Below are 22248 nucleotides of genomic sequence, written 5' to 3'. Positions count from 1 at the left end.
ATTAAGCAGCAAAAACTGTTTTTAACATTGATAATAATAAGAAATGTTTCTTGAGCACCAAATCAGCATATTAGAATGATTTCTGAAGGATCATGTAAAAATTCAACTTTGCCACCACAGGAATAAATTGCATTTTAAAATATATTAAAATAGTTCTTTTAAATTTCAATATTTCATAATATTACTCTTTTACTGTAAATAAATGCAACTTTGGTGAGCATAAGAGACGTCTTTCAAAAACAAAAAAATCTTAACTATCCCAAAGTTTAGAACAGCATATATTTTAAGCTGAGAATGGAATGAATAATATTGATAATAAAATTTGTTAGCATTCTGAAAAATAAAAGAATCAAACCATTCATGATATTTAGTTCAGCTTTATTCTAATAGGGTAAAAAAAACCTTTTTACAAAACTTTCCCCCATTAAAAGACAACTTGTATACTGAACTTCACAGAGTAGACGCAGCATCAAACCGGTCTACAAAATTACAAAAAAATGGCTTTTATGTTCCTTTTATAAATTGAACTTGAAAAACTTTCAGATTGATTGCAAAAAAACAAAGGAGATTAGCACTCTTCCTTTTAAACCAGGCACAGTTACTAAATACTGCCATCAGAACACCTGAAAATTCATAGATTCTATCAAAACATGGTTATAAGAGAATATACACTGTATCGATTAAGATTCCTCCAATACAATAGCATTTTCTAATAGATTATGACAAAGTTAATATTAAAATCATGTGGACTAAGAATTCGGTCAATCCATCCACATGCACATCAATGTACTGTATGAACTTCTAAACCAAAAATGACATGAAAACAAAGGACTGTATAGAAAGAGAAAGAGGATACTTGCAATATAAAGAGAGTAAATATAGAGAACAACTTGCTTTCATCATCGATTACCAGAGTATTATCAGACTTTTGCTCCAGAAGACAAACATGGGTAAGGCAATGATGGACAGAATTATCAGCAAAAAGAAAAAGAAGGAAAAAAGTACAGCAGGAGTCAGTCAGTATCAGCAGACAGTGCAGAGAGAAGATCGCTTCTGTAAATGCTATCTGATTCCATATCCCAGAAGGCTTTGCTGTGCTGCGGGAGAGATGCAGCGTGCTACAGTACTAGCACGGTTCTTCACGTCCCACTGAGGTGACCGTTTCAGGACACTGCATACTTTTTGCCTCCTTGATCAGTTTTGTTAAGTATCCTGTGCAGGCCTGGAGGCATGTAATACGGTTTGGAAGGACTGCCATCGTTCCTTTCAAGATCTTCACCTGAAGGGTGTCCCGTCAAATCAGACGACGGAAGAAGGGAAGAGTTAAGGAGGAAAGACAGAGGGTTTCAAGGAAAAGGGAAAAAGAAATAAGAAAGCAGTGTTAGTCAGCAGTCATGCAGTTTGAAAAGAAGAAGTGAAAAGGATAAATACACAAAGATTACATCAGTATAATAATTAGAGAACAGAAGTGATCGAAGTCATGCACAGAGAAGAAGAGGAAAGGTACAGGAAGACCAGTGGGTGGGTATGTACAGTATTTATCAAGGACTAAACTAGCGTTTGGAAAAATGTATTACCAAACACACATAAGTGAATTCTGCAGATTTAATAAGGTGTGTACTTACAGAAGCAGAGGAACAATGTATCTACACACATGGCATAGACGTTAAAGAACCCCTGTGCAATCATATATGATCCAAATATCACAGTCTGTGAATGGGGAAAAAAGATTAAAAGAGAAATTACATTAGAATAAATCCGGGTTCTCAACATACCTCTTGATAAATGCATTTCAATAATGTTTTATTAAATAAATGTTATCTTATGTATTATATATATATATATAATATTAATTACTTAATATTTAAAAACACAAAAGACAGAAGACAAATTATTTATTTTTTTAAATGTATTTCTTATATATATATATATATATATACACACACACTATTACATGTATATATATATTTATATATATACTATTACACACATATATATATATATATGTAAGAATTATATATTTTTAAATAGTTTTTAAAATAAATTAAGATATATAAAATGTGTGTTGATATATATATATATATATATATATATGTGTGTGTGTGTGTGTGTGCATGTATGTATGTGTGTGTAAGAATTATATATTTTTAATAAATTAACAGATGTATAAAATGCATTAACTATAACATTAATTTATAATATATTGATTTATATATATATAAATCACTAAATACTGCATAAGAATTTTCTTAATAAATTAACAAATTTATAAAATGCAAATAAATAAAAATATATATATATATAAAATTTCTAGAACATGAAGTTGTATTGCTTGCACTCACCAGCAGAGGGACCCAATAATAATTTAATGATGGAACCTCTTCCTGGATTACTGGTATTTGGCGGGTGAAGAAAAAGAATGCAAGGACACCTGCAAAAGCATATTTACAACATCAGCAAGAAAAAGAGTGTTATTAATTCAGCTAGAATGGCAAACAATGCGACATCAATCATTTTTGTGTTTATAATTTATGTGTATGAAGGCAGAAGGTCTATGCCATGTCTGTGTGTGTGGTTAAAGCCCCCTGACTCTATTAGTCTTAATGTTGGCCTGTCTGTATGTCACAGATGAAAAGGTTGACTCACCCACACTCCCTGAGATCAGCAGTTTGCCCAAGAACAGCAGGAAGTCAGTCACCTTGTCCAGAACAGCAACTCTAGAGAAAAACACACAGAATAATAAATAGATTCTATATATAGTCATATTTAGTCTTGGAGCTCTTACGTAAACTAGACATTTTATTACATGAAATATTTAAAGAATTTGCAATTTATTAGAAAACAATATTTGTCCAAATACGAGTTGTGCCAGACAAAGATGTGTTTTTCTCCATGCATGACTTTTGTTAAAAAGATGCTTCACAAGTCGAACACAAAAGAAAAACATCAGACAACAAAACATATTTCTTTAATGACATGGAGGCAACATTTAGCGAATTTTGACAGTGATGAACATAATAAAACAATAACATCCTAAAAACATCCTGGAAATGTCACAATAACTGGAACAAATTCTCGAACAGAGTCCTTGCAGTTTCACACCTTGACAATGACATTATAAATGTAGCAGCTGTGCAGTTTTACCTCATAACGTTCCTCATTAACAGGAAGAAAGCGTCTCGTGCTGAGGCACAGAAATTCTTCCCATATACTGAAATCTGAGGACATGAATCAAATCGAACAATAAATGTCAATGCATTCCTTCTTTCTGTCAGTCTGTTTCTTGACAACACAGGTTTGACATTGGCGTTCATATTTAAACAAATGAAACTATTTAGTTATCCACATTGAAAATATATGCTGTTATATGGTAGTTATATATATATATATACACAGCATAAAGTTATGAAATACCTGTACCTTGAAAAAGTGGAGCGACTCACCATAATGTAAGCATTCCTGTTCATGAACTTGATGAAGTGCTCTAGGCACCAGAAACAGCATTTTAGGCAGCACAGCAGGAAGCGTGTAAATGCATTGTGAGCACCTGCGACAAAAACAGAAGAAAGAGAAGCACCATTATTCACAATGTATTCTACACTATAGAATATATCATTGTTGAAACAGTCTTCTTGATATTTTTGTGGAAACTGTAACAAATGGAGACATCTGAGACCATCACTAATGACGAAAATGAGTCAAACTTTTAAAAATTAAAATGTGATTCATACCTTTCAGTTTGTGGTCGAGGTACTCCAGAATAATCCGGATGAACTGTACAATGGACAGAATCAAAGCTCCAAACGCAAGAGAGCCTGTGTGATACCTGGAATAACATTGTAATGTGATTACAGTGAACATTTCATTTCAGTCCAGCAGCTCTCCCCTCAGACACAATCAATCATCTACAAGCTTCTTAGACCACAGCTGGCAACATACCTTAAAGCCCTGCCAAATGATGAAGCCAAGGGGCAAGGTGGGATGTCTGCTGGCTTCCTCAAGGCCCAGTAATACGAGGCGAACGCCCCGGCGAGGGTGCACTGACCCAGAGCGATGGTGAAATTCACCAGCCAGAGGAAGACCAGCAAATTGCAGAGCTGAAGAACAAAGATGTAACGGTGGTACAAACTCTCCCCACCGTAAAAAGCAAATGTGCACTGGGAGCCTGGACACAGTTTAGTCACATTGGATTGACTGAAGGTCTGAAACACATCAAAGAGACGGAATGAGTCACCGATGTGACACAATTACTGGATTTAATATTTAAAATGTAGTACAATGAAACCTGTACGCTGTGTATCTCAGATGATCACAGATTACAGTAGGGTTAGTTCTTACCTCTGGGTCACAGGTGAGGTTGGTATACTTGCAGTCGGGTAGCGTTGACATTACTTTATATACTGCGTCACCAGAAGATGCCAGAAAACTGAAAGAAGTTGTGGTTAAGGAAAATACAATACAAACTAGCTAAAGCTAAAGTGTGTAATATCTGTGCCACCAAATGTTGTTTCTGCCTCAGAATGAAAAAAATAGGGTAATCCGGTTTTGACCATTGCTGCAGGGCAAGCATGTACTTGTCTGGATGGACAACACAGTGACAATGGCATATATGAACTGGTGGTGTACGCTCCCATTGCATGTTGCAACTCGCCCGCCATCTCCTCCTCTGGAGTCAGACTCGGCTCAAATCGCTGCGTGCCGTTCATGTTCTGGGAGAGCTCAATCGTGCAGCGGATGCGCTCTCACGACAGCTTACCCCCCCCCCCCCCCCCCCCGCAATTCTGAGTTTACATTTTCACAGTTAGAGGAGTTTACATCTCACAATTCAGTTTTTCTTTTGTGTTTGATTTTTGTTTCTGCCACATAATAAAAATTTTGATTTTTTTTAATCTCACAATTCTGACATTTTTGTCTAGAAAATGCGAGTTTATATATCCCAATTCTGATTTGTCTTCTCAGAATTGCTCAAAAGTCTGTTTATACATGTCAAAAAAAAAAAAGAAAAAGTCTGAATTGCGAGATAGTCACAATTACCTTTAAGATTTTTTTTTATCCCATGGCAGAAACATAGTCTTGTCCCAATGCCATGCTTTAAAACAAAACCTATTAAACCTAAAAAAAGTAACCGTTTTATTGCTTTAAATTTGTAATATTTGATATTTAAAAAATAAACTAAACAGTTCTTATAAAAATATTTTTTTAATTAACAATTAATATTATTTTTATTTATTAAAAAATATATTTATTATATTTATTTTTTTCCAAAAAATATAATAATGATTATATATATATATATATATATATATATACACACACACACACACACATATATATATATTTTTTATCTATTATATTATTAGTAACAAATACATTTTTTTTTAAAGTACTAAACTTCATTCAGCATTCAAATTAATTTAAAATTTGGATACACAGCTGTAACAGCCCAGTATGCAATACAAAGAGCCAGAAGCAGGAAGGTGATGATGGGATAGAACAGTGTTGACATGATGCAGCCAATCGCCCTGTAGGAAAGAGAGAGATAACGTATAAAATAACATTTGACAGCTTTGTTTCAGGCATTTTTTCCATTCTTTCCAAGCACCACCATAAAACAGAAGAAAAAGAAAGAAACACAGGCAGAACGAAACTTACTTGCTGCCCTCCTTTAGAAGAGCAATGGCAATACGAACTCTGTTCCGCAGGAAAATCAGTACTAAGATGATGATAGCTTCAATGACAGCCAAGGAGATCACTGCGGTAAAATATCAAGCTGTCAGTCACTTCCATCAAACTGAACTTTCAGCAACTTGACAGTGCAGCTGCATTGCTTGGTTTGAGATGCATTATCTGATTTCAACTTCACTACAAACACTCATATATTAGAATAACTGAAGAAATCTCACTGAATATGAGCCAGGTCTGACGCAGCTGCAAGTAAACCCGGAAGTCAGTCTGGAATCCGATGTCTGAGATGGTAATGTCAGAGTCCGGCTTCCCCTTGAGTGAACTGTACTCCCAGTAACAATGCCATATTCCTGTAAGTGACAGTCAGGACACAGCAATTGAACCCACAGTGCAGACACATTCACAAACTATCGTAGCCAACACATAATTTAGTGTTAATGTCAGTTACAAGATCAGGGTTTAATTTTTAATGTGAACATTTATTGCCTGAGAATTCAAGAGAACAAGATTAGTCTGAATCATGAATGATGCATTTAGTTTTTTGAACTGGATCATTTGGTTCACTGATTAGATCGGTCTGAAAAGAAGACAAAAAGGACTTTCTGTTGGATGAACGACATTCATCCAAGAGCATATTATATAATTTTTATTTTTGTGTAAATTATCCCTATAATTTGTTACCATTTTGAAGTCTAGTATATACGAGTTTAGTTTTGGAGTTTTAGTCTGTAGTGTTCTGTAGTCATCACCAACCATAGCCCACAGCCGCGATGACCCCAAAGATCACCATCCAGAAGAGAACGCCAGCGGTGAACCTCAGCAGCAGAATGAAGATCAGACTGACCAGCATACTTATCACCAGACCACTGAAAACACCCATGAACCACATATCAGCCACACTGTATCAATCTGTTGCATTTCTTAAAGGTGAAAAACTGAGGTTATACATACATTAGGATCCAAAACCACGAGCTGGCGTAATCCTCAAAGATTTTGACGCCCACCTCCTTTGCATCCAACAGGCTGGTGATACCACTGTAAACGAGCACAGGAAACAGTCAAAAACAGTCAACTCTACTGACTGTACAGAGCAGTTTATGGGGAGGTTTATCTCATAAACATGCTATATACAGTCCTTTCTTCATTAAACTAAGAAGCAATGGCACACTACAGTTGGTTATTAGGGATCTACAGTGGTCAGGTCGATGTTTCACACAGGTGTTACCAGATGTTTCACAAGTGTTACCAGTGTAAGAAAACATCAGATTTGTTCTATTGTCCTCCTTTCATGAAAAAGCCATGTTTTTTCATGCACAGTGGAGGTGAAGGGTTAAAGAACTTAGTGAAAGTTATTGAATCTGACACAACTGAAAATGATGCTTTGAGAGACAGAAGTACAGTCAGTAAAATATGTTGTACTGTTTAAAAGGTCACTGGACATCTAATTTTCTTAATGTTTAAAAAAATGTTTAGCCTAGCTGAAATGGTTTGGAAAAACAACAGACTTTATTTCTATCCCACACAGTCTTGTTTTTACTCAGGCCAAACTAAAATTAATATAATGTGTATTATGGTGAGAAAAGTGCTTTTACATAAACTACCATTGGAATGTTTTTAAAGTGCCCCTTTTATGGGTAATGAAAGGTTCATATTTTGGTTTTGGGAGTCCCCATCAACAGGTTGACATGCATGCAAGGTTAAAAGAACACTTTAATTGTCTTATTATATACATTTATTTTCACCTTATTTGCTCAACGACTCCCAAACGATTCGCTCAACGATTAATTTTGCCAAACCCCTCCTTTGCGTGACGCTAATTTGCGGTGATTGGTCCGATTGGTCAATTTAATTTCCATTACATCTTGCCTGTGATGCCTGATAAATCCAAGTAGGTATAACTGCAGACCGGAGATCTCCAAAATGGGGCGTGAACTCCAAAAGTGGGCAGAACCTCCAAAATGGGGCGGGGTCTCCTCGCTCAAAGACTTTCACCATTGGCTCTGGCTACAGCCAATTGTTATTGACATACAATTCAAAATAAAACTGTTTCTAGTTCATCTAAAATAAAATATGCTATATAAGTAAATATTGTCCCATTGTCCGGTGAGGTCCGGTTGGGGAGTTACGGAACGATCTCATATCGCATAATCTTATTAACTGTTTATTTCCTGAACTGCAACTTTCTTTACCACGCTATTCAGCGCCAATCCCGCCGTGCAGTCAATCTCACTGGTTAAGGTTAGGGTCAGGTGTGGGGTAGGTTTAGGGGTTAGCATTACTTGTAGCATAGTGTAGGAAATCAACACTTTAATTGACAACCAATAAAATCTGTAGATTCAGCTGTGGGGCGGAGTTTGCACTGAAGTGGATTGGGGAAAAAGTGCGCATGCGTGTCATGTGCCTGTCTGTCAATGGGAGGAAGCCACGCCCTATTTTGGAGCTCCCACCCCGTTTTGGAGTTCCCGCCCCCATTTAGAGATCTCCAGGCTGCAGTTATACCCTTCTCGATAAATCAGCGTTTGTGAGCACAGTGCTGCTTTGTTTACAGCCGTTATTGGGTAAACAGCTATTTTTTCCAAAAGCGTCACCTAGTGGCAAAGAATGAATGTTTACCCGGGTCTGCACGCCCAACAAGTGGGTGGGCAATATGCTAATGTTTCATGTTGATCAATATGAAACGGCTAGGGATTTCAATGATTCAGAGTCGACTCTTTCTTTTGAGAGACAATAACTTTATACACGGTGTACTTTCAGGTTTAAAACTTTGCAGGATGCATTCACTTAGAGCTTTACTACACACTGCATGAAAGGTAATTTTCAAAAATCCATAATAGGGGCACTTTAAGAAATCAACATTTTTATTCAGCAAGGATGCATTAAATTGATTAAAAGTGACAGTAAAGACATTTATAATGTTACAAAAAAGTATTCCGGTTTCCACAGAAATATTTAGCAGCACTACTGTTTTCAACACTGATAATAACAAGAAATGTTTATTGAGCACCAAACCAGCATATTAGAATGATTTCTGAAGGATCGTGTGACACTGACTTCAAGACTGAAGTAGTGGGCTGGCTGAGGAAAATTCAGCTTAGCCATCACCGCAATAAATTACATTTTAAGATATATTAAAATACAAAAAGCAAGATGCAAGATATTTCCATTCAAAAGTCTAGGGTCAGTTTTTTTCTTTAAAGAAATTAATGCTTTTCTTCAGCAAGGATACATGAAATTGATATAAAAAAATAGTAAAACGTATAATATTAAAAGAAAAGTTGTTTCAAATAAATGATGCTCTTTTGAATCTCATATTCATCAAGAAATTCTTTCAAAAGCCTTAAGAAATCTTACTGACCCCTAACTTTTGAACGGTATCGTATACTTAAACTCTGACTCATACAACTAAAATGGAAACTGAGAGCTCCTTCAGAAGAGCATTCATTAATTAATAATCACTATATCTAATTAGGAAGAGCTGAGCGATTTTATGCAGGCCAGAAGATATTTTTAGACTCATATATATATATATATATGGGATAATGTATAGTCAGCCAGTTATTACCTCAAAATAAGCACTGACAATCGAGACTCTGAAGGGGTTTATTTTGCATGGGTAACCGACTGACTGTATATTATCCCACTTAAAACACAGCTCATTCAGCTTAGCCATCACCGCAATAAATTACATTTTAAGATATATTAAAATAAAAAAAGAGTTATTTTAAATTGTAATAACATTTCACAATATTACTGTTTTTACTGTATTTTTGTTCAAATAAATGCAGCTTTGGAATGGTAGTGTATTTAACATTTGATTTTATTACTTGTAAGCTGGGTATATTTTATATAGTTTTGTGATATTCACTGATTTGTACAGAAGTGAGGTAGGTTTGAAAAGGATAGCAGCAATGTTATAGAAGATATTTTGAAACTAATTTGTCGAGCTAAAAGCTACCCAATTTAAAGTTGGGTTAAACTACATTGAAGCTACTTTTTAATAACTGCAGTTATCTATACTTAGCTATACATTTTGTATAATTATTGTAAAGGGGGAAAAAGTAGAATAGATGTACACTGCTACAAAAAAATTCAGTGCAGACACCTTCGCAGGAATTCAAAGAATCATGAATGATTCATACGGGAGCATGAGTCTGCAAAAAAATCCAAAAAAACGAAAACCAAAAAACCCAGCATTGCCATGTTTCATCACTACTTGCTCGAAAAAGTAGCCTGCTGCTGGAAAGCTGCACTATACTGAAAACAGCTTAACTAATTTAATCAAACTGAAAAATGTTCTCCAAGTAATGCTGATGAAAAGTGTGTTTCCCTATAGCAGAGAAGCTTTAGGTGAATGGAGAAGAGCTCTGTGTCCCAATTTTAACAGCTGCATTTTAAACTCCTACGCTCAATTTTCCCTTGCTGAAAACATGATCAATGTAGTTCATGTACAAAACGACCTTGCGATGACATTAAATCACATCTTCCTCACTTGCGTTTGCCATTATATTCTTAAAAAGCTCTTTCAGCAGAAAGACATCTGAAAGGCAGAGGGATTTTGTCAGTGACCTCAGTTTTGACAAGGGGAAAAAACATACAGAGATGTGTTTTTTCTGTTCTACAGATTCTTTGAGAGGCAACAGATGCAGAAATGCTGTGAGGGAGGTTAGTTCGTAGATAAGCGAAGGACAAGGTCGAGTTTCAAAGATGACAAGAAATGGAGACCTTTCTGTTCCTTGCTGCATAGCCGTAACTTTGCTACAAAAAAAGAAGCATTGAGCATGTTACAAAAAACACACATGAAGCAAAAACCTTGGCTTTCTGCAATCAGGTAAAGAGTTGCAAAAAGCATCCGCAGATTAGAGTTTAAAAGTGCCTGTTTATGAGTGAAACTCAATCCAAAAGTACAATTGTTAGGGCCTGTTCACACAGGACACATTCTTGCATTAAAAAAACAGCTAGATGGAAAAAGCTAAACTACTTTAAACTAATATTACCAAGATGTGATGTGATGGCAAAGATGTAAGAACACATCCTGTGTGAACATTGTCTTGCAGACTAGTTACAAGAAACCTGCCTGCCAAAATAAGAAAATACACAGAGTGACCTTTCACCCCAGGTGTTTAAATCAGTGCTATTATAGCAGCAGCAAACTCATGCGAACATGCACAGCTTGACTTGTTTGCTTAAAAGGCCAGATTCTCTCTGACCTTTTGTAAGCCCAAATGTCATACCCAGATAAAACGGTCCTCTCTTGCCTGGATGGAAAGACAGTATATTTAGGAAGAAATGTTGGAAATAACTGTATTATTTGTTTACCTGCTGTATTTGTACAAATGCACATATTTTTAATATCAAGATGCAAGATATTTCCATTCAAAAGTCTAGGGTCAGTTTTTTTTCTTTAAAGAAATTAATGCTTTTCTTCAGCAAGGATACATGAAATTGATAAAAAAAAAATAGTAAAACGTGTATAATATTAAAAGAAAAGTTGTTTCAAATAAATGATGCTCTTTTGAATCTTATATTCATCAAGAAATTCTTTCAAAAGCCTTAAGAAATCTTACTGACCCCTAACTTTTGAACGGTATCGTATACTTAAACTCTGACTCATACAACTAAAATGGAAACTGAGAGCTCCTTCAGAAGGGCATTCATTAATTAATAATCACTATATCTATTTAGGAAGAGCTGAGCGATTTTATGCAGGCCAGAAGATATTTTTAGACTCATATATATATATGGGATAATGTATAGTCAGCCAGTTATTACCTCAAAATAAGCACTGACAATCGAGACTCTGAAGGGGTTTATTTTGCATGGGTAAAGGACTGACTGTATATTATCCCACTTAAAACACAGCTACTTAACCAAATAAATATATAATTATACATGAAACATTGATATGAGATGAAATGATTTTATTATGGAAGAAGACAGAGACTGCGGAGTGATACAAGTGAAACTAGCACAGGTTTTAAATTATATGTAATATAATTACGCAAGTAAATTATATACTGTAGTTTAGTGGCATTATATAACAATATTTGAATAGCTAGTCCTCCTATTCGTGTTACTCTCAATGAGAGCAATTTTGAAGCCATACAGACAGTGCAACATCAGTCCAACATCTACTTAACAGGCCGGTGGAAGACTAGTATGGTGGTAGTCTTATATGGGTGCTATGCACTAAGCACTACTAATAAGTGAACTTACTTTGCTGCATCTCTCAAATCGACGACACTTCTGATTTTACCGTGTCCATCCTTGAAGCTTGTTTTGTTGGCAACAGTTAATGTCCCGTTTCTGGTGATGAAATCTGGAAAGCACCTCTGGAGAACTGATGGAACAGCAAAGAATAACGAAAAAAAAAAAATCCCACTTAATTTTTAAGTATTTATAAGCTGTCGAGGACATTCTTTGTGTCTGTCTGCTCGTTTATCTTCAAGGCCTAATTTCCTGAGAAGTGATAAGCAGCAGCTATCCAAGGGTTTCGTATCATTCTGTGCCTCCTCTGCTGATATGGAGAGAATGCGGTGACCTTCTCAGCCTTGGCAGGGACATTTTCTCTCTTTCTATCTCTTATATTATTCACAATGTTTACATTAAACAGATATGATGGCTTTAAAGAGATCTAGTGGCCTGAACTGAAACTCATGATCTCCTGATATACACATTTCTATTGATATTCACATACCTTCATGCAATCTTTCATTAGTATCTTTTGAATTACACAAACAAATTCAAACATGAATTCAATTGAACTCACTTATGCCCATAAATGTTGGGGTTTCTTTGACTAGACACTCACTAATTCCTTAAACTTCTATTGGAATTCTATTGGAATTGCAGGAATTTTTATACATTCTTAATGTTGACATTATGTATATACATTTTATCTAAAATTTGGCACCAAGACAGGCAATTATAAAGAAAAATACCAGCACTGAAAGCATTGTTTTGATTATAAATTCCTCACAAAATTATTCTCTGAAAAAACTTACATGGTCTGCTTGGCACAATCATTGAGGGACAATCTTCATTCTGAAGCACCTGAGAAACCGGCTGTCAAATGAGAAAGAAAAAAAGAAGATACTTAAAAAAAAAAATTTAAAAAAAAGAATTATTCATGCTGCTCTCGACAGTATTTCTCCAGCATGTCAGGCCTGGCTCAAACACAGTTACCATGTGCGCTTCTAAATGTGAATGTGTGAGGATGTGTGAAAATCCAATGACTCAGCAGAATCAGACCATTGATGGTTTGTGTTGGTACATTTACACATTGACACACAAAGAAATGTAGGCACCTGCTGGAGTGTACATGTGTGACGTATCGGCCTGCTAAGATGAAACATAGTCATCAAAAATGCTCATGTATCTGACCATAACAGGCATAATATTCCTCTAGACATAAAAGGGTTCTTGCACTCTTTTAACTAATGAATTTCTATGAATTTTCAAGTAGTTTGTGATTACTAGATAAGGATTATTCTATTAATTATTACTATATTATTTCATGTTTAATTCATTATTAAATCAATTAGCTAAAAAACTATTTATTCATTTATGAGTCAGCTCAGCAAATTGAAAATAACCATCTTAAAAGAAAGATTTGCTTACTTTTAAAAATGTAATTTACTTGTAAGATTGTATTAATTTCCGTGACCTTTCCAGACTTAGAAAATAAAATCGTACAAATTCACGGCTGTGGAACCCTGTTTCAAGAGTTTTCAAACTTCAGTGTGCATGTGATGATCATTGAATTTAAACAAAGTTTTGGTTCTTGCAGATACTTTCTAGTTTCCACATGGTACCTTATCAGGATTGTTGAAGCCCGGCTTGCAGAACAGCTTGTAGTAATCCCAGTAGCTCTTATTGCGTCTATAGTTGTATTGCATGTCGATGTATGTGGCAAATCTGTCTGGGCACTTGGATACACACAGCTGGGGTGAATAAGAGAGAAAGAAAGGCATCAGTTACAAAACAAGCCAGTGCTAAATACAGAACATTCCAGCTTAGAAAGAATGACAGGTGGTTTGCAAATAGTGTCTGTATTACCTGAGTTGTAGGGCACTGGAGGTTAATGAGGACTGTAGGATTGGCACATTGTAAAATATTGAAGTAAAATAATATGGCTTTATTTCTGTGGGGGAGAAAAAGAAGACACCTTTGAAACGTAAAAATTTTATAAATAAATAAATGAATAAATAAATAAATCTTATAAGAGATTACTTTTAAATATTTTATGCAATTTATTAGTGGTGCAACGGATCACAAAGTTCACGGTTCGGATCATATTACGGATTTTGAGTCACGGATCGGATCATTTTTCGGATCAGCAAAAAAAAAAAATAATAATTTTGTGAAAGCTTACTTTAAGTACTTCTATACCACAGCAAAAAACTACTAGCTTAACTAATAAAGCTAGTAATAAAACAAGAACAATTACACAAATTACAAGCATAGATGAATACAACAAAACACAGTTACAAATAAAGTTAGTAACAGTAGCATTCAGGTGCAGAAATGTAATAATTAAGTGTAAAATAACACAATAGTGCTCACTGCACAAATTAAATACAGATTCATCTTTGTTAGAGCTGTGGTGTTTGATAAGCAGACAGAAACAGGAGAATGACAGGTGGTTTGCAAATAGTGTCTGTATTACCTGAGTTGTAGGGCACTGGAGGTTAATGAGGACTGTAGGATTGGCACATTGTAAAATATTGAAGTAAAATAATATGGCTTTATTTCTGTGGGGGAGAAAAAGAAGACACCTTTGAAACGTAAAAATTTTATAAATAAATAAATGAATAAATAAATAAATCTCATACTTAATATATTAAGTATGAGATTACTTTTAAATATTTTATGCAATTTATTAGTGGTGCAACGGATCACAAAGCTCACGGTTCGGATCATATTACGGATTTTGAGTCACGGATCGGATCATTTTTCGGATCAGCAAAAAAAAAAATAATAATAATTTTGTGAAAGCTTACTTTAAGTACTTCTATACCACAGCAAAAAACTACTAGCTTAACTAATAAAGCTAGTAATAAAACAAGAACAATTACACAAATTACAAGCATAGATGAATACAACAAAACACAGTTACAAATAAAGTTAGTAACAGTAGCATTCAGGTGCAGAAATGTAATAATTAAGTGTAAAATAACACAATAGTGCTCACTGCACAAATTAAATACAGATTCATCTTTGTTAGAGCTGTGGTGTTTGATAAGCAGACAGAAACAGGTATTTATTGGCTGCTGTCTCTTTAAGACCAAACACACGGACCTAATACTGACACACATCCGGTTTCTTTCTTAGCTGTTTACGTTCACTTAAGACATAACGGAATGTGTTTACTAGAATACTTGCCAAAACGGGTATTTTAACATAACTTTGTGTGTATGTGAAAGAGGAATCAATTCGCTGTTCACACGGTGTCTCTCTCTCTCTGCGTATGTGCGGCAGCGGCTGAGCGCACAGAAAACAGTGTGCGAGTTAAAATTGCTTGAATGTGTAAACTGGCAAGACAAAACATGAGCAAATGAAAAACTTTCACTCTATGATGGTTAAACTTAACAGTTAATCCGTGAATCACATGCGTGGCGAACCGTGCAGCCTGATCTGTACAGATCACGGATCATCTACGATCCGTTGCACTCCTACAATTTATCAATTAAAATATAACAGCATTAACACCTCAATTTGTCTCTGGCTCATACTCACGCATTAGGAGTACCCTGCTGTCCACAGAACTGCCCATAGCTGTCTGTCGGGTAGACCACTTTCCGGGGATCCCCATGCATCCAAGCTTAAAAAACATAACACAAGTCATGTCATCTGAATCATGTTTCTCAAATAAGTTTACCACAGATGCAATTCAAGTGTCATGCATTTCAAAAGAACTGCTGTAATAAAAAAAAGAAAGATTTTTTTTATTTTGCACCAGCAACCTCAGTATTTATGGCAACACTGAAACTACACCCACTGTTCCTGCTAAGACGGAACAGGCAGAAGCAAAGAGAACAGACATGTACAGATTACGGTGGCCGAGAAGTGCTGAACAAATCACAATTCTGAAAACAAAATAACAAATTACAAACGCAAATGCAAGTCTAAAAAACAAAATAACAATTCAGAAAGCACAACAACAATTCAGAAAATATTATAACAAGTCAGAAAACACAACGACAAATCAGACAAACCGGAAAAGGTAGGTATAGTTTGAGACCGCGCCATTGGTTTGGGATTACTTACCGCTGACTGGACGAGACATCTGTCAATTAACGTTTACAGGGAAGAACCAGCCGAAGAACAGCAGAGTCGTGGTAGAAAGTTCGGAGATGGTATTAAAGTAGCTCAGTTTAAATGTATTGTATGAATTGCCCTTACTATGGAATAAAAAATACGGGGTGTCTATTTACATTTAGTTACAAGTGGCTGTAAGTCATCAGCTCCAGTGGCGCACATGGATAAGCGCGTGTCGTTGGCTTTTTGACGCGATCGACCCAGGTTCGATCCCACCTTTTACCAAACTTTTTTTTCCTCCCTTTTCAAATCTCGTATTAGCAATGGATTCCATTTACGCTAAGTGAAAATAGCAGTATTTTTAGCAATATGCTATTTACATTAAGTGCAAATACATATTTACACAATGTTAAAATAGTGTATACTATTACTATAATATCAAGTATACTACTTGTTGCAAATAGTGGCAATTATCTGCACTTCAGTATTGTAGTACATTATAAAACAATATGCAATAATAACGTATTGAGTGTAAATTATCATTTTAATTATTAAATGGATGCCACCTTATTGGTACAATAAAGCCTAACCCTACACGATACTCTACCCGATACTTTATTTTCAACTTTTTGATTATTTCCTTACTTTATTGAAAATAAATGCCTTTACAATGTGATACGAGATTTGAAAAGGGAGACAAAAAACGTTTGGCAAAAGGCGGGATCGAACCCGGGTCGATCACGTCAAAAAACCAACGTCAAGAGCTTATCCATCTGTGCCACTGGAGCTGATGTTTTACAGCCACTTTTAACGAAATGTAAATAGACACCCCATATTTTTTATTCCATAGTAAGGGCAATTCATACAATACATTTAAACTGAGCTACTTTAATACCATCTCCGAACTTTCTACCACGACTCTGCTGTTCTTCAGCTGGTTCTTCTCTGTATACGTTGATTGACAGATGTCTCGTCCAGTCAGCGGTGAGTAATCCCAAACCAATGGCGCCGTCTCAAACTATACCTACCTCTTCTGGTTTGTCTGATTTGTCGTTGTGTTTTCTGACTTGTTATAATGTTTTCTGAATTGTTGTTGTGCTTTCTGAATTGTTATTTTGTTTTTTAGACTTGCATTTGCGTTTGTAATTTGTTATTTTGTTTTCAGAATTGTGATTTGTTTAGCACTTCTCGGTCACCGTAACAGATGCATGAAAAACAAACTAAAAATAAAGTGAAAACTTATTTAATTCAGAGGATAAGAGGCTCTTTATGTAATTGAATACGAGTGATTTGAGTCCACAGAGAATTGAACACACTACAGCTCTGCGGAGAAGGATTCTGCTTGATGATTTAATTTTCTCCACTCAAGTCTGCATTGAAAAGTGAATTTGAGCTTCAAGGGTCACAGAATATCACCCTGAGCCTAAAACGGTCGCATGAGTTGTCAGTGCACTTCAAAGGGCAACAGAAAAGCCAGTTGTATTAATTTAGCCTAGTCAGGATTAAACCGATAAGACCAGAGCAGAGTGAGATCCGCATGAGGAAAAAAAAGCACTGTGGGAGAAACGGCGAGTCTTACACTACACAGACCCAATATGTACAGTTTGTACAGTTTATATAAATTAAATTGGAACATTTTAAACTATGTAATTTACTCCTGTGATGGCAAATCCGAATTTTAAGCAGCCATTTCTCCAATCTGTCATTGTATGTCATATTATCCTTCAGAAATCATTCTAGCATTCTAAAAAACTAAAAAAATTTTTTAAATTAGATCCTAGAACTTTTGGGCGCCACTATATATATATAACAATCACAGGCAGCATGTTTCCAACACAGACAGATTCAACAGTCGGCAAGCTGTGAGTCTCCCAGAAACGGCACAAGAGAAGAGCCTGTGACAGATTTAACCACAGACTCCACATTTAAACCACAAATGATGTAACCGATCTAATGTCACAGTGAATGAATGGGTTCGTGTGAGTCCTTTTGCTTTTTTGAGAATGGACTAAATGACTGTCCTTATAAAAACAGCCACATACGGTGAGGGGAGTGTAACTGAACATAATGACACTGCATTAGGCTGCTGTTTACGACTGACACTCCCCCGCCGCTTCTATTTGGCAGCTTAATAGCGCTGGATTCATGAGCCACATTACGCAACCCTCTCTGCTGAAGCGCACGTTAATGAGTGTAACTCACCCACTGTTCCCAGAACGATGTAACCGAGGATGACGATGACAAAGATCACACAGCAAAGCACGTCTGTGCAGCCCCTGCAGTGGGAATGTGAGAAAAGAGAAAGTAAGGGAAAGGATGTGAGCGCTAAATGAATAAATCACACTATATCTACATTCATAATGGCATTTCAGTAAGTACATGAATATGTTAACTAATTACATATTCCTAATTAATCAAATGTTGTAACATCAAACTTTTAGAACCATTGTGAACTCTAAATCTAGAAACAAAATAACATTAATCACTAACACAGTGTGTTAAAACACACATACATATATACATAGAGCACATATACTGTATTTGTAATCATTTTCCCCTGCTGACTGTAACCCCATTAGAACAGACTTGTGACCCATTTTTGGGTGCCAACCTAACTAGTTGAAACGAAATAAATAGCAGCTTTGCAGACAGAGAAAATGAGGTCAGAGCAGGGCAACAGAAAAGATTAACAGATGTGCTGCATCCTCATTCGATTATTCATCCGACATAGTATGCAAGTAATTAAGTAGTGCACAGGGTGGTTACTGTTAACTAAATACTAAAACTATTAATCATAAAAATCATTAAATTAAAATAAATTATTAAAAAAATATATATAAACAATGCCGTTCAAAAGCTTGGGATCAATAAGATGTTTTCTAAAGAGGGTTCTTATGCTCATAAAGGTTGCATTTATTTGATCAAAAATACAGAAAAAACTGTACATTTGTGAAATATTATTGCAATTTAAAATAACAGTATTCTATACAGTGTAAAATATAATTTATTCATGAAGCAAAGCTGAATTTTCAGCATCATTACTGCAGTCTTCAGTGTCACATGATCCTTCAGAAATCATTCTGTGTAAATATGCTGATTTACAATCAATGTTGGAAACAGCTGTGCTGCTTAATATTTTTTGGGACCTGTGATACTTTTTCAGGATTCTAAAATAATAAAAGTTAAAAAGAACAGTTTTTATTCAAAATAGAAATTCTGTCACAATATACACTATACTATTTAAAAGTCTGGGGTCAGTTAATCTTTTTCTTTCTTTTTTTTTTTTAAAGAAATTAATACTTTTATTCAGCAAGGATGAGTTAAATGGATAAAAAAAATGATAGTAAAGACTTATATTGTTGGAATAGATTTTGAATAAATGCTGTTCTTTTAACTTTTTATTCACCAAAGAATCAAAGAAAAAGTATCACAGGTTCCAAAAAATAGTTTCAGTTATTAGAATGGCTCATGTGACACTGAAGACTGGAGTAGTGGCTGATGAAAATTCAGCGCTGCGTCACAGAAATAATTTACATTTTAAAGCATATTAAAATAGGAAACCAATATTACAAATGGAAATATTTCACAATATTACAGTTTTTTCTGTATTTTTGAAAAATCGTACTGATCCCAAACTTTTGAACGGCAGTGTAAATATTAGATGAATGAAAATGAAAAATGTTGCATTGACAACTACCTGAAATAAAAGTTGAAGTACTAAAAAAAATTAAAACTGAAATAAATAAAAAAAACTAATAAAATTTTTTTTTATTAAAACTTAAAATAAATTAAAAATTAAAACTGAAATAAATAAAAAAAACTAATAAAATTTTTTTTTATTAAAACTTAAAATAAATTAAAAATTAAAACTGAAAATATAAAAATAAAATTTAATTCCAAAAATTTATAAATACTGTAATGGTAAAAAAAGAATACTAAAATTATACTGGCAGTGCATCCTAAATTATAATACACTAAACATACTAAGCTAGAAATGCCCTGATGATATACTCCAATAAAAAGTACCTAAATGCAAGGACAAACATCCGAAAGTAGTTTTTAAAAAGAACTCGAAAACAGTGAACTTTAAAATAATGAGTTAGCTAGATGGTAACAAGACACAGCCAGGAGGTCTGTAGCATTGACACCTTTATATTGTGGTACATGTCCGAATGATACTACACATTCATAAGTATGTACTTGTAGTGCAGCATGTATGTACGCTAACTGGGACGTAGTCATACGGTTCAGTAGGACAGTAAACTTCAGTCTTGTGTAGTTCTGACTGCACTAATCCAAATCTGACTAACTCCCAGCATACCGCAGCTTTGAGTGGACAGCTAATGTGGAGGACAGTAGAAATGAGTGACGTGTCTGATGTGTAAACTACAAACCCAATAGCTACAAACCCACAGTGTCATCTGTAACCGCGTTCCCTGAGCTATATTTAAATTCTGCTCAGCATAGACGGGGAATGTGGGTGGTTGCGTCGGGCCACTTTCACACAAAGGTGCAGATTTGTTGCGTTACTGGGAGTCAGTGACATTTAACGCAATACAGCTTGGGTGATATTTTCGGAGATACAGTGTTAATGGACTGGTGGAAAAGTAGCCAACAAAAAAAGAGAAAATAAAATAAACTTATTCACAGGTATAGTTATCCAAAAATGAACATTCTGTCATTATATACTCACCCTCATATTGTTCCAACCCCAAAGGGGGTTATTTAATTTTGTTTTTGAAAATACAAACTATGACTCTTCACCAGAAAACTAGCTCATATGACTTGTTTACTATATTCCAAGTCATTCAACTACTTTGTGTGAGGAACAGACCAAAATTTGTAGTGAAAAGCTGCAACCAGATCATTGAGTCAATAGGTTAAGTCTGAAAATTGGACCAACTTCTAATTTGTGAACAAATAGTTCATAGGTTTACTGAAAACAACCAATTGGAAAGATTGATCTGTTCACAAATCGGACTGATCCAGTTCTCAATGATCTGGTCACAGCAGTTCTGCTCACTTTAGAAGATTTTCAGGTGTTCTATGACTTCATATGAAGTCATATGGACTTTAATGGTGCTTTCTATAGTTAGACATGATGTGATCACTATAAACTGCTATTTTATAGAAAATGTCTGTGTGAAGAAAATTTTCCTTTTGTGCTCCGAGAAATAATAAAACTAAAAATAAGTTAATCTCTTCCATAAATCATAGTCATAGGTTTATTAAACAACTAAAAAAAACTTTATCAATTTATTACTGAGCCACTATGATAAACAACTGGGTCAGCTGTGACGTGGATTGTACCGCACCTCATCAGAGCAAACATAGCACAGCAAAGTACTGCATGCTGTGCTAACCCAACAGAGCTTAAGCGTTTTACATCAGTCAACCCTAATTAGCAGTAGCTGGGCCTTATAAATACGGTAAAAGCAAAGGAAAGCCCCATTAGAAACACACTGGGTTGCACGCTGTGATGGCCACTCTCTATTGAGAGCAACAAAAATACATTAAAAACCCATGGGTTGCTGTCCAATAATGGCAGAATTACCTCACAATCTGCTGAATCCTATTGAGTTTGAATGTTAATGAGGAAAAGCAACTCTAGACATGCAAGCAACAGTCATTGATTTCTCTGCTCCTGGGGGTGAAAGCCGTGCTGACCACTATCACTGCCGAACTAACCATTGATCCACCAGCAGCTCTGGATCAGAGCAAGAAACAGGCCAGCAGAGCGACAGGTCCATGAATGAAGTCAATATTTTTATCAATAACAGACACATGTAAATCAGGACAAATCAAAAGACAATGCTATGAGGGTGCATGTGTGTTTGTTTCTGGCCTAGCTGTAGTTTTAGGGGCATTATATATACACATTTTTGAAGGGGTCTAAAAAGTAGAAAGGAATAAAATAAAAAAATCAACAACTAAATATTGTCAGAAGCAAATATGAAATATACATAATTTTTTATTTAGACCTCTCCAAAAAATATAAGTATTTTTAATATATATTTACTTTTATAAAATAAATAAATAAATATATATATATTTGCTTAAAGGGGTTATATGACGTTGCTAAAAAGAACATTATGTTGTGTATTTGGTATAATGCAATGTGTTTATGTAGTTTAAGGTAAAAAAAAAAAAAACACATTATTTTCCACATAATGTACATTATTGTTGCTCCTCTATGCCCTGCCTTTCTGAAACGCTTCGATTTTTACAAAGCTCGTTGGTCTGAAAAGCAAGGTGGTACGCTGATTGGCCAGCTATCCAGTGTGTTGTGATTGGCTGAATACCTCA

The 22248-nt window shown here is 35.1% G+C and overlaps 1 protein-coding gene across 1 annotated transcript; it reads right to left on the bottom strand.

The window, feature by feature from the left end:
* Positions 1–509: 509 nt before the first annotated feature.
* slc44a5b (solute carrier family 44 member 5b) lies at positions 510–18539 on the bottom strand. The gene is made up of 23 exons (XM_016291514.1): positions 18529–18539; positions 18378–18403; positions 18145–18267; positions 15421–15505; positions 14351–14435; positions 13497–13625; positions 12687–12747; positions 11899–12022; positions 10408–10440; positions 6637–6720; positions 6439–6551; positions 5904–6035; positions 5653–5752; positions 5430–5522; positions 4339–4426; positions 3940–4202; positions 3732–3826; positions 3444–3547; positions 3145–3218; positions 2647–2717; positions 2343–2431; positions 1626–1710; positions 510–1279 (listed from the first exon to the last, which is right to left on the bottom strand). The coding sequence occupies exons 1-23, from the start codon at positions 18537–18539 to the stop codon at positions 1164–1166; spliced, it is 2184 nt and encodes a 727-aa protein (XP_016147000.1). The 3' UTR covers positions 510–1163.
* Positions 18540–22248: the final 3709 nt, after the last annotated feature.

This window comes from Sinocyclocheilus grahami, unplaced genomic scaffold, assembly GCF_001515645.1.
Source record: "Sinocyclocheilus grahami isolate Dianchi unplaced genomic scaffold, SAMN03320097.WGS_v1.1 scaffold272.1, whole genome shotgun sequence".
NCBI lineage: Eukaryota > Metazoa > Chordata > Actinopteri > Cypriniformes > Cyprinidae > Sinocyclocheilus > Sinocyclocheilus grahami.
This window is presented reverse-complemented; position numbering and strand designations above follow the sequence as displayed.

Coding starts and splice junctions, on each gene's coding strand:
- slc44a5b (XM_016291514.1), bottom strand. Junction 6,721..10,407: donor ATGCAGCAAGGAACAGAAAG/GTCTCCATTTCT, acceptor GCTCGTTTACAG/TGGTATCACCAGCCTGTTGG. Junction 1,711..2,342: donor ATTATTGGGTCCCTCTGCTG/GTGAGTGCAAGC, acceptor CCCCATTCACAG/ACTGTGATATTTGGATCATA.